Raw genomic sequence first — 13837 nt, 5'->3', positions numbered from 1 at the left:
TATTTTTATTAGATTTAAGGTATACACATGATGAGGATTTGTATTAATAAAAACAAATGAAGACAAATGATACACTTGCCCAAAATATAAAATCCGTACTAAATTTTTTATTTTGAAACAATTTAAACCCATTGATGATTACTGCAAAGTACTTCATAGATGCAGACTTTTTTTTACAATAAGTAAAATTAATTAAATACACAACTAAATCCACTTCTAGACGTGCCCAATGAAGATGTTCTGATTGCTGTCTGAAGCCAGGTATTTCACATTCTCGACATTTAACTCGCTGCAATGGTGTATGATGTTTGGGGAGTATTTTAGATTGAAATGTCTGAAACATAAATAATAAACTCAGTTAAATCATAAAAAACTATATATATATATATATATATATATATATATATATATATATATATATATATATATATATATATATATATATATATATATATATATATATATATATGTATGTATATGTATATATATATATATATATATATATATATATATATATATATATATATATATATAAGTATGGATTTAGTTATGTCAGCAAGAAAATGCAATACAACTCACGCGATCAATCCCGTCAAATTTTTTTTACTAGATTTTATTCTCATTGTTACGGTATTTAGAGCACACCCAATCAAATCCAGCACAGCTAGCGTGGGTAATGAGCCTTCCATGTCAGTCCTAGTTTCTTTCGATTCTTTAAAATTGAAATCTAATACGTTTGCTTTTGTCAATTTTTTCACATTAACATTCATAGCCTTTTTATTTGTTCTCTTTATTTTTTTCTTGACATACTTTGATGAATGATTTACTTTATATTTCCAGATGTATTTTCTCCCGTAGAAGTAGGCATGAGGGTTTACAGCACTGTGATTGACTACGTGAAGTTTATTTCTTGAAGTATTTTGCTTAAAATATCTTGTGCTATATTTTAGAGAGCCATATGACCGACTGGCTAAAGGCTGGTATCTGCAATTTTTAGCACTACCGACCTCCGCATTGTTCTTCATACACTTTGTCTTGTTTAATAAATCGTGACTAGTGCGGGTTCCAATCCATTTGTTGTTGCTGGAATATATGTTTTCATGTGTTACAAGTTGAAGTAAGACTTACAAAGGTAGATTACATCTCTCTTAGGGTTTATTAAGTTACGGATGCAATGTGGGGAGGGGGGTGAATTTGGCCGACGTTCTGTTAAACTAGATTGTGTTGTTAGTTATCTGAAAAAATATTCCACCCTCACGCTTTGCCCCTTTTAAAAGGTAATTTATTGATAGAGCGGCTATAGAAGAAACGCAATGCAGTTTAACAAATAACTTAAATTCATGTGCGAAATCCAACACAAGAAACTAGATTTGCTAACGTATTTTAGTACTTAGAACGAACTAAATTTTTCTGATGGGGAAATACAATACACATAGATTTCTATCGAAGAAAGAATGACGCTTTGATCATATAATTGTAATCTGCCCAAGTATAGTTGCATCCTGTTTGTCTTTTGTCAAGCATAAGCCACAGTCAAAAGTAAATTTTATTTACATTCCAGCCACTAAATAGAAAGGTGTATGACAAAGTAACACATACAGAAAAGCTTTTTGTGCACCCCCTCCCCACCACACAAACACAGTTTTTTATCGTAAAAAAGAACATCAGTTTTATAATGTATATCAGATACTTAAACAATATAATTATAATATTTAACAAACCTGAGCATTGTTTTTCTTTTTGTATCCTTTATTTTTCCAACCATGCTGGGTTTTATTTGTTTGATCATCGTATTTTCAGGATCTGAAAAGAAATAGTTTTAACTAATTAACTGACAAGCAGAATTAGTTTTTAATACTAAAGATGGTTTCTAATTGAAAAAGGTTTTATACACTACCGTCTGTTTGACTTTGTCCAGGTTTAGTTTTCTGTCCAGTATCTGAATCGTCCATCTCCTTATGTTTTCCAAAGAATGTCTGATGATTCTTCCCAAACGGTTTACATTTGGACTGTGTTAAGTTTTCCTGAAGGTGTCGCGGACTGGAATTACCTGGTTGGTGTTTCATGCAGGGTGATTTTATTGCCTGTGACGTAGTTTGTGCACAGTTTAAATCTGGAGGTGTTTGGTGGCTTTTTGCTTCAATCGCTGACTTAACAGATGTTCTAGCTTGTGTAGCATTGGTATTTGTTGTTATTGTTGTGGTACTGGTAGTTATTGAAGTAGTATACTTAAAAATTACTGCTGGCTTTTTTGCAATTGTTGATGTTGTATTTGTAAATGGTATTGTAACATTAGGTGCTGTTGTATCATTAGAAGGTGTTGTATCAGTAGCTGGTGTTGGATCAGTTATTAATGTGATGTCATTAAGAGATTTTGTATCTGAAATTGTATCCGTAGGTGCTGTTGTATTATTAGAGTATGATGTATCAGTAGTTAGTGGTTTATTAGTTGGTGGTGTTGTGGTTTGTGTTGTATCAGTAGTTGGTGTTGTTGTTGGTGTTGTATCATTACTTGGTGTTGTATCAGTAGTTGTTGTTGTATCATTAGTTGGTGTTGTATCAGTAGTTGGTGTTGTATCAGTAGTTGGTGTTGTAGTTGGTGTTGTATCAGTTGTTGTTGTTGTTGTTGTTGTATAAGCAGTTGGTGTTATATCAGTAGTTGATGTTGTATAATTAGTTGGTGTTGTATCAGTTGTTGTTGTTGTTGTATAAGCAGTTGGTGTTGTTTCAGTAGTTGGTGTTGTATCATTAGTTGGTGTTGTATCATTAGTTGGTGATGTATCATTAGATGGTGTTGTAGTTGGTGTTGTATCAGTAGTTGGTGTTGTATCATTAGCTGGTGTTGTATCATTAGTTGGTGTTGTAGTTGGTGTTGTATCAGTAGTTGGTGTTGTATCATTAGTTGGTGATGTATCATTAGATGGTGTTGTAGTTGGTGTTGTATCAGTAGTTGGTGTTGTATCATTAGCTGGTGTTGTATCATTAGTTGGTGTTGTAGTTGGTGTTGTATCAGTAGTTGGTGTTGTATCAGTAGTTGGTGTTGTATCAGTAGTTGGTGTTGTATCAGTAGTTGGTGTTGTAGTTGGTGTTGTATCATGAGTTGGTGTTGTATCATGAGTTGGTGTTGTATCATGAGTTGGTGTTGTGTAAGTTGTTGTATCAACAGTGGGTGTTGTATCAGTAATTGTTGTTGTAGTTTGTTTTGCATAAGTAGCTTCGATATTTTGTTGTGTTTTGTCTTGTACTTGTGTAGAAGATTTACCAAAACATGATCTTCTGAAGTTTACTAAATATGAATACCCTATCTGGGTTACTGAAGAAAAAAGAAAAAAAAAACAATACGAATTAATAAATAATATAGTGTACATAAATTCTTATATATTTTATTCTACAGATAGTGGGGCGTGGTGGATTTACATTGAGGGGAGGGGGGGGGGGGTAGAAGCAGTACCCACTCCCATGAAGGCAACTCGTGAAAGAAGCTCTGCCAGTGTTAGGCTGGGGGTGAAGTATCGTTTACTGCTTAGAGTAATACTAGCTATACGAATATCTATGTATATGTCGAAAGGCCGTGTAATATTAAAAAAAAACTTACCCAAAGCCAATTCAACTAAAAGAAGTCTGATGTAATTCCATACTGTAATCATTTTATTTCTCCTGTGTTTTGATGAGTTCGCGCCGTGTCGCCTTAGAACTGCAACAGCGTCATCGTTTGATTTCCATGTTGCCACGTCTAGCGCTGTCTGACCAAAATTATCTGCAATGTTGATGTTAGTGCCCCTTTGAATCAACACTCGTATAGCGTCAGCAACGTTATTTTCAGCGCTGTAGTGCAACGGGGTTTTCCCTAAAACGTCCTTGACTCCAGAGTCGGCTCCGGCTTCCAGTAAGGTCTTCACGACTTCCGTGTGACCTCTCAGGGAGCTGTAGTGTAAAGCTGTCCTGTTCCAGCTGTCTGTCGTATCGATAAAATCTGTAACATTCACCAGCGTTAAAACTGTTTCAGTATGCCCGTTAATAGCAGCATGGTGTAAAGCTGTTTTACCTTCGTTGTCTCTGATATTTGCTGAAGCTTTTGCACTCAGCAGAAGGTTCAAAACGGCGCAATATTTTGTATCCGTGCAATAGTGTAAGGCTGTTTTGCCGTAAATATCCTTGCTATTAATAGACGCACCTCTTTCTAACAGCAGTTGGACCATTTTCTCGCTTCGACGAGTAACAGCAAGATGTAAAGCTGTCCTACCTTCGCTGTCAGGCAGATTTACATCAGCCCCCGCTTCCAACAGAATATCAGCTACTTTGTATTGTCCATTTTGAACACATAAATGTAAAGCTGTTTTTCTAGACCAGAGCGTCATATCATCCATAGGTACTTTCCATTTCAGTAAGAGTTCAACAAATTCTGTGTGACCTTTTTCGGCACTTATTTGTAAAGGGGTTTCACCAAAACAAATGTGCCCAGATCTGTTATTAATACAAGCACCTTCTTGTAGCGAGTATTCACCGAATTCTCTGTTATTGTTCTCTGCGGCAATATGTAGTGGCGTTTTTCCACAGTAGTCTTTGCCATCTTTAAAGTGATTTAACCCTTTAATACAATCTACCAAATGAGTTTTGCAATCTTTCTCTGCTAATTGATGCAAAGGCGTGTGCCCATAAAACAAGGAAAGTAAACTTTTTCTATAAGGACGATTGTAAAACACATTTATCCTTACATGAATATATACAATGAATCCCATAAATATAAACATAAATAAAAAGAGCATATACAGAATGAAATTTGCTCTGTCTATAGAGTTGGGCAGGTTGTACTTTAAAACTGATAGAAAAAGTTTCCAATATACCTCTGCTTCACCGATATCATCCTCTCGGTTATCGTAGTTTCCTATGCTATCCTTAAATATCTTTAATAATGTTGGCGGCTTACGAGGCAATAGAATGGACACCATCTTCTATTAATAGTTATTTGAGGTAGTGTTATGAACTTGACTTCACTCCTAAATGTACAAAAAAAATTAAGAAATTTTAGATTTGTGATCGAGAATATACTCGTACAATTTATGAAGGTAATACTGTTTTTTTTTGTTATATGTCCTTTAGAAATAGAATGGGGCTAAATTTTTCAGGGAGTAGGTGGACAATGTTGAAAGTATATATATTTTATATTAAATCCATTGGGGGGGGGGGGGGAGGGCTGTGCCCCTCCCCCACAAAAGATGCCTGAAGGAAACTCTGAGTGAGCCCAAGGAAGACAGTACATAGAGACTGCAGCTAACTTTAACGTTTTAACCCACATAATCATAAGGCTAAGCTTTAAGGATCAAGTTAAATACGACTCAAATCAATTGTATAGGTAGGAAACTGATCATTGTGGGTTTTTAAAAAATGCCTCCATTATATATATATATATATATATATATATATATATATATATATATATATATATATATATATATAGTTTAATCTAAATCCGACTTAATTCTTTATCTGGAACAAGTATTTCACCAAACAAAACCCATCTTTTATTACCCAACCCTTAACGTAGGCTTAAGTATTTATATATCACAATTAGCTAGGCAATTTAATTCAAGAAAATGTGCAAACGAAATGGATCGATGTTGTATTTCTTGGGATCACAAGAAGCGACACACCAAATATGACTTGCGCTGACTTTGAATAACACATAACCGTCTGTTAGTAAATTCTGTATCCGTATTTTAAAAGTTAAAAAACGTTTTCATTTAGATCTAGATATAACGAGCCGACCCGCGGCGTATCATACGCCGCTATTTAGTTGTTTTATTTTCTACTTTTCAGTAATTCATAATTTGTGAATTCGACAGTACCAATACTGCCACTGAAAATATTTGCTTTAAAACACTAACACCCCCCCCCCTTTCCCCCAACCCCTACCCTACGCCCACCCCCCCCCCCCCCCCCCCCCGTGAAAGCAGCCTCCTCTTAGTTACCTCCTCTTAAGTTTAAAATAGTTTCAAACTAAATTATCTGCCCTTAATAGCCGTCACTAAACACGGCTCTATGATTGTAACATTTAGCGTGAACCACAGCTCACCAGACCATGTGGGGGGGGGGGGGGTGGCGGCGGTAGTGTTAGAGAAGAAGAGAAGGGACTGCAAGGCGCGCTTGCAGTTTGTTTTCTAACGTCTCCAAGAAAAGAATTATTTATATATATATAGATATTCGTATATGGCTTAGATAAGTGAGAACTGTTATCTATGTGATATAAGACCTCTTGATGTTTTCGATATGTGAAATAGATAAATACCGTCATAGTCATTGATCATAAGTTTATAACTGATCGTCTATTAGTTTCTGTCGTTTTTACTCATAAAACCTAAGTTACTATTTTATTTTTTTAATTTAATAATTTATCAAATCAAATTGCCAAGAACGCTGACCGGACAAAGTTCCCTTAGTTCAAGCTAGCAAATTGTGAGATTTATTAGTTAAAGTTATCATCTATTCAAAATTAACATTTACATCACGGAAAAATCAAAACTAAATTAAATGTATATTTTCTTATTAAATCTCACAGACATATGTTTCAATAATTCCAAATTTAGCTACTCACGATATAGTTCTGTGCGCAAAAAATAACCAGAACCAAATGACAGAGTAATAAGTCCTTGAACGAGTATTTATAAATCTGTTTCTCGTAGATATTGCATACTGTAGATGTTTCTGCTTCGAAGCCAATGATCACAACTATTGCGATAAGCGACCCAGTCACCAATAAATATTTATCTTTAGCAGGCCATCTGCCACTATAAAATCGATTACGATGAATTCTTTTCAAAGGCGTATACACGTTTTACAGTATTGGGGGACTTTAACCAAAGTGTGCATGTTGTAAGCGGCTAATAACTGAAATAAAATACAAAACGAAACACGAACAACTTTTGCATAAAAGAAAACTTAAATAAGATTGTTTATTTAAAAACGTAATTCAATAATTGTATCAAGGTAGTTAGACAAATGATTTAAACTGTCAGCTTGGATAAACAAATGAAAAAATCTCCTGATTTTGACAAATTTCCTTTATTACAGTGACAAGAGTGTTGATAATAAATATATAAAGAGTTCATTTTTTAGTTGTTTACAATATTTATGCGCGGGTGAATAACTATATAGTAGACTACAGAAAACACAATTGTTCGTTTCATGGGATTTTGTCTGAATGACGTTCCTCGGTCCTAAGTTGAACCCTTTTCTTTATTACAACACACCAGAGGCGTAGCGGGGGGGGGGGGGGGGGGGGGGTGCGGACCGCACCGGGTGACACCATTCAGGGGGGTGACACCTAGGCAAAAAAGAGCAAAATATATAGAGAAAAATGATAATTCCACTTGATTAAGTGATTAATTTGAGTGTTAAATAGTCTTTTAATAACAGGTGCAAATCGAAAGTTTGAGAGGGCGGGTGCAAATCGAAAGTTTGAGCGGGGGGCGGGGGGGTGCAAATCGAAAATTGAAAGTTTGTCCCCGGGAAATGTCGCTACGCCTCTGGGGGGTGACACCATTAAGTGCCGCACCGGGTGACACCCGACCTTGCTACGCCACTGAAACACACTAACCCTAAAGTTCCCAGTCTCGCATATAACCTGTACACCACGGTAATAAAACCTGGTGTAGCCTTATGGCTTGAACACATTGATTTCACACAAACAACAGGAGTGGGCTATAAATAAACCCGGCTAATATAAACGAAACACATTCATGGATTTATCCCATTTAACAACTGTTGACACTCGACCTTGACCCCAAGATAAGCGTCTGCTGTAAATTACTTATTCTTAGGATATCAAAGTAGAGTGTTCTTTCTAATTTGACGGTCCATGGGACATTGTGGTATGTACTATTCCAAACCGACTGGTGATTTTCGGGTTAGCAGTAATGCGCTCTACCATTCCACTATCTACACCATCCCAGTCATTTGGGAACTTCCGATTTATTACCTAACATTGGGAATTCCCGATTTATTACTTTACATTTACACCTAGGCTGTGTTGTGTAACAATGTCTGTGTTGTATCCGCTACGAACATATTCTTCATAAGTAGAACGTCGCAAATCTATGTAAATGATACGAATGGGGTAGAGGGTATTTTACCATTTATAATTTTTTGAAATACAATTATTCAATGTGGGATATATGAATACATTGCTAATTCATTACTAAAAAAATATTTCGTATGTTTTTATTCTATAATGATTATGCATTTCGTTACTCATTAAATACAATGAAAATGGTTAAATAACCACCGCAATCTATTTTTAATCACATATAATACAACTGTAGAGTTTAAAAAGTCTACAATGCAAATAAATTATTACAATGTACAAAATAAACTTTACTGCAAGATTTATATTAAATATCAGAATTTAAAAAAAAATAATCACTGATCTTAAAAGGCCGACACCAATAGCTCGGTTACGATTGCTCATGATTAGAGCAATGTCTGTGACGGCCTATACCTCCGTTCATGTAAACGAGAGTATAAGCAATATCTCACAACAGCTAATGGTAATGTTTATATCGCATAATATGTTATGAATTAACTACATTGCAGAGAACTATATAGTTATTAAACTAAAATTGTAAGTACAATATAATATTTGTGTCGAATTATTGTGTTTATATAAATAAAAACAACTGTAAAATAAGGTTTAAACAATTTGAACCAAACCAAACTCAACCATTCATACACAAAATATTTAAGTGATAAAGCCACTAAAAGCGAGTACGCCCAAAAGAACCATGGGAGAAGATCTATGGAGAAAGTGTTGAAGGAGAGAGGCCTAACATTACAACAGGCTAGATGCGGGATGAACTGGCACTAAAATATTGAGGCCTGAAGGGGCGTTGGTGGTGATGGTGATAATGATATAAGCCCCTATCAAAGCCACTATCAAAGCCACTATCAAAGCCACTATCAAAGCCACTATCAAAGCCACTATCAAAGCCACTAGCAAAGCCACTATCAAAGCCACTATCAAAGCCACTATCAAAGCCACTATCAAAGCCACTATCAAAGCCACATTCAAAGTCACTATCAAAGCCACTATCAAAGCCACTATCAAAGCCACTATCAAAGCCACTATCAAAGCCACTATCAAAGCCACTATCAAAGCCACTATCAAAGCCACTATCAAAGCCACTATCAAAGCCACTATCAAAGTCACTATCAAAGCCACTATCAAAGCCACTATCAAAGCCACTATCAAAGTCACTATCAAAGCCACTATCAAAGCCACTATCAAAGCCACTATCAAAGCCACTATCAAAGCCACTATAAAAGCCACTATCAAAGTCACTATCAAACTATAAATAATGGTTTAACTTTTCTATTTTATTTATGGTCGGAGTTTGTGCTCTACACCCCTCCCCCCCCATACACATTGCGTGGTTGGCGCCACAACAGTCTCGCCACTGCTTCAGCCGTAGGGTTTAATTTTCGTATCAATAGTATGATTATGTTTCTTTCAGCCGAAGTGCAAAGTTGATCTGATTGATCTTAACTTGTTTGAAGGCATCTTGTAGAGAATATTCGGAAAAATTTCGAGTGTCATTTGCTAATAGTAGCATCATTTCCAGTGTCATATCAGTTTTTTCTCCGGCAGTTCCATTACCTGAAATAAAAATAATTTTAATTTACAGTTTAAATAAATTTAATGAAAATGAAAACAATGCTATATACGAATACACTATTAACTATAAAAATGCTTACAAAGTTTGTGCGACTCGATTTTAGTTAGTTTTTTAATATAAAAACCAAAATTAATCATAATATGGCAATTCTTTTAACTCTAACATATAAGTAGTGGCGACACTAAGTGCAGTAACAGATCGGTTTCTCGCCAACCCCCCCCCCCCCCACCCCCCACTCCTCCGAAAAGTTTGGATTTTCGAGTCACTCGTCATCCCTATTATTTTAACATTTTTTCATTAAAATTTAGGATTTTTTTGTGTGTCAACCTCTAAATTTTACACCCAATGCGGATCCCCCCCCCCTTCCACGACTTGTGTCGCTCTGAACACAAAACATTATTATCAGTACCGTCACAAGTATGTGTATGTGTGTGTGGGGGGGGGGGGGGGAGAGGGGTGTCACTCACTAAAAAAAAATAGAAAAATATAGTTAAAATTATTTTTTTCTGACAAAATTAACAGAGTAAAAGTGGGTGTAAACCGAAGCTGAAATAGAAATTTTTTTCATAAAAAATAATTAGACACCACTATTAAAATTACTATAAAGAAAAGCGTGGGTCACTTTAGTATCTATTGGATAAATTTACTAATATTTAGGAAGAGACCCACGCTTTTCTTTATAGTAATTTTAATAGTAGTGTCTAATATTTAGGAAGAGACCCACGCTTTTCTTTATAGTTTTTTAAATAGTAGTGTATGATTTATTTTCTACTTTTTAGTGCATTATTACATAAAAGCTTGTTATTAAAGGATTTTTTATGAATTGTTTTTTTCAGTACTTCACATGTTTTATTTACCAAAAAATAGACCTGTAATGTTGTCTCTCCTAGAAGTGTGGCTGTCCCCAGCTAACGAGCCTAATCTTCACGAGTGTTCGAATTAGAGACTTTTCGGTTTAAGAACCATCACCACGCAGACTCTTTTTTTGTGTATAATACAGCAGTTTATAGTGTGGCTATAGCGGTTAAAATAAATTGAAAGTGTTAACAATTGTTCGTGTTTTCATATAGCTTTATATGTATCCAACACTGATTCCTACCCGACACTCAATACAAGGATGTCAAATATTTTTTTGAACCTCGGCGGGCATCAACCCTGGGGCATTCAGGGCACGTAAGTGTATTCTTCTTTAATTAAAAAACTTCAATTTTTAAATTTGCGTTTCAAAGATTGATTTTAATAGAAAAAAAATATTCTGTTTATTTACAACTAGATACAACATGCGATTAGAGTTTCTTTCAGGCATCTCTTCGGGAGTGCACCCCCCCCCCTGAAGAACGCCACCCCCCTCGAAAAATTAAACCGAACCCAGAAAAAAAAGTCCGAAAGAAACACTGCTTGTGACGCCACAGTTTTTTATGTACATTTAGACTGTACCTTGAGTTGTATGTTCTGTGTCCTTCTTCGGTGTACAGTGGTTAGTCCATGTTAAAACACCTGTAACTACGGCGCCTACTACAACAAACGCACACACCAAGACGTAAAACCAGATTAGGTTCTCATGACCTGATAAATAAATAAGAATAAAAAACATGTTTTAACTATTATCTTGTTAAAAGATTAACTAACATTATATTATTTTAAGTGACCTTCAATTTTTCAGTATTTAATTAAAAAACAAGTAATTAGCATCAATTATTAACTCGGTACAATAAATACCTTTCCTGGGTAGAGAAGGGAATCTAGCATGACAGGCATGTATGCAGGACAATTGTGGAAACACACTGACGTCATTCTGTTTTATGTCTCGACACCACTGCAGGAGTTCTTTGTCGGACTTTGTCACATCAAAACATGATTTGTTTTGTCCGGTTTGACAGTACTCGTCAAAACCGTGACAGATGCCGTCTGGCAGACATTTTAACGGTCTGTCATGTGGACAGGTTTTATTGACCAGTTCATCTAAAGCTGGTTTTAAAATAATATAGTTTTGTTGCAGTATTATTTTTCTTAACTTAGTAATTGCCATATAGAATTAAAAACGTTGAAATATGAAGTATGTAAATTATGATTATTCAACTATGTATTCACTGCAAATTACAGAATATACGAGACAGTTAAGGGGGGTTCAAGAACACCATAAGAACTTCGACTTCATAATGTTATTGAAAATCTTTTTTTTTTTAAATAAAAAAAATAAAAAACTGTCCATTGGCGAGATTAAGTGAGGGAAACCATATAAAACCATATTAAACCACATTAATCCATATAAAACCATATAAAACCATATTAAACCATATAAAACCATATAAAACCATATTAAACCATATTAAACCATATAAAATGAAAAAATTGACTTAAAACTTCCCACTTTAATAGACCCATAAAAACCAACAACTGACCGTTGGAGAGATTGAGTGAGGGGAACCGTGCCTGGCAAGCGAGAGCACAGAGCTTGGGGTCTCTCATCAACTCGGGTCTGAACTGACCAGTGGTCTTGCACCAGTTCTCCAGCTGGTCATCTTTCATGTTACCATGGAAACACGACTCCATACGTCCAGCATGACAGAACTGGTCAGCGTTGTAGCAGACTCCGTAAGGCAGGCACTTGAATGGTTTGTCTGAACCACACCGTAGAGCTTTCAGATCTTCCAACGTTGGAGACGCTAGAATGAGAAAAAATAAACATTGTATTATTGTATATTCTGCTGTTGAGATTACGGTTCAATAGCTCAGCACTGATTCTTTGAAAAATTAAAAAAAATTGTTTATGGTTTATAGTTAATCCTTCTCGCAAGTTTGCCATTATAGAACGATACTAAAATTGCTTAGAAAATAGTTTTAGTTATAAGGAAGGCGGATCCCGAATTTGAGTTAGACAACAGAAAAAAATAAAATTACATTTTATTTTAATTTTTAATATATCAACTAATCCCATCTTAAATATTAATGTGCTGTGTTGTCTAAAATTCATTTTTAATTTTTTTTTTTGTTCGTGCGTAAAATACATGGGACAAATGAAGTGGAGTTCATTTTTTTCAATGCCTCAGCATATTGGGGATAGTTTAGTCAGAACAATCCCCCAGCCCCCTAAGTTTTCCTATCGTTATTTAGGTACCCATTAGAGTTTGTTTTGGACTCAGAGACGTCTGAAAGTCTCGAGCCCGGGTTTAGAACTCGAGACTTTCGTGTTTACAGTCATAAGCTCTACCATCCGACCACTCCGTCCCCTTGTCTACAAATTACAAAGTATTAAAAGTTCATGTTTAAGACATGTTGTAAATCGCCTTACCTGTTATGATACTGAAGAAAACAACACTTGAAACCAATGCATTGAAAATCCTCTTTTGACTCATTTCAAATCACAGTTAAAACTTTGGTTTAAGAACTACTTAAAACGGATATACAGATCTATCTGTCTCTCTCTCTGTTAGTAAAACATTTCACAGTTTAAACGGAAATACAAGTTCGTTCACGAGTGTAGACTTTAGTCTATAGGGTGGAAAAGAAAAAAAAACAAGGTTCGTGGAAAAGCTAAAAATAATGACAATAGGCAAGCTTTTGAGTAATGTGGTCTATGATGCAAGACTGTTCTGTAAGTCCGGTTTTGACGAAGTGAAGCGTAGCGAGGCATATATCTATGAGGAAGGGGGGCGGCGGTTCAGACATTCCGTGTTGCTGTTGTGAATTGAAGGCATTAATTTGTTTTTAAAGAAACAGCATTCAGATGGCCTTGTGAGATGGGCGTAGTGGGGAACGAGGGGTAGAGGGGGGGGGGGGGGTTACCTATAACGTTAGTACGTATTAGTAATTGTAATTATATAATAAAACAATATTATATAAGATGTTATAATATTAGTATGTAACCGGCAAAGTCGTAAATGCAGACATAATTTATTTAAATAGGATTTTAGCAGCGGTTCTAGATATTTCAAAACGATTACATTATATATATATATATATATATATATATATATATATATATATATATATATATATATATATATATATATATATATATATATATATATATATATATATATATATATATATATATATATATATATATACATATACACACACACTAGCGCTTTTATCTCAGGGTATCAATGAAGAATTTAAGAGAAAAAATTATAATCAACTGTTTATGTTCAGTGAAGCCAACATGT

The 13837-nt window shown here is 35.1% G+C and overlaps 1 protein-coding gene across 1 annotated transcript; it reads right to left on the bottom strand.

Moving 5' to 3' along the window:
• Window positions 1-216: 216 nt before the first annotated feature.
• On the bottom strand, window positions 217-4949 carry LOC131949448 (uncharacterized). The gene is made up of 6 exons (XM_059311354.1): window positions 3596-4949; window positions 2640-3313; window positions 1898-2084; window positions 1722-1803; window positions 580-1083; window positions 217-334 (listed from the first exon to the last, which is right to left on the bottom strand). Exons 1-6 carry the CDS (start codon window positions 4947-4949, stop codon window positions 217-219), a joined length of 2919 nt encoding a protein of 972 aa, XP_059167337.1.
• Between the last annotated feature and the right edge of the window lie 8888 nt (window positions 4950-13837).

The sequence above is a fragment of the Physella acuta genome, unplaced genomic scaffold (assembly GCF_028476545.2).
Source record: "Physella acuta isolate Inbredline_101_S28 unplaced genomic scaffold, ASM2847654v3 ptg000698l, whole genome shotgun sequence".
Classification (NCBI taxonomy): Eukaryota; Metazoa; Mollusca; class Gastropoda; family Physidae; genus Physella; species Physella acuta.
The sequence above is the reverse complement of the archived record's forward strand: the minus strand, read 5'-3'. Positions and strand labels throughout refer to the sequence as shown.

What these genes read in the sequence shown, in the direction of transcription:
- LOC131949448 (XM_059311354.1), bottom strand. Translation starts at nt 4,949, where the DNA reads ATGGTGTCCATTCTATTGCCTCGTAAGCCGCCAACATTATTAAAGATA. An exon ending in TGGACAAAGTCAAACAGACG is followed by an intron (nt 1,804 to 1,897) that starts GTAGTGTATAAA and finishes ATTTCTTTTCAG; the next exon opens with ATCCTGAAAATACGATGATC. An exon ending in AAAAGAAAAACAATGCTCAG is followed by an intron (nt 1,084 to 1,721) that starts GTTTGTTAAATA and finishes CATATATTCCAG; the next exon opens with CAACAACAAATGGATTGGAA.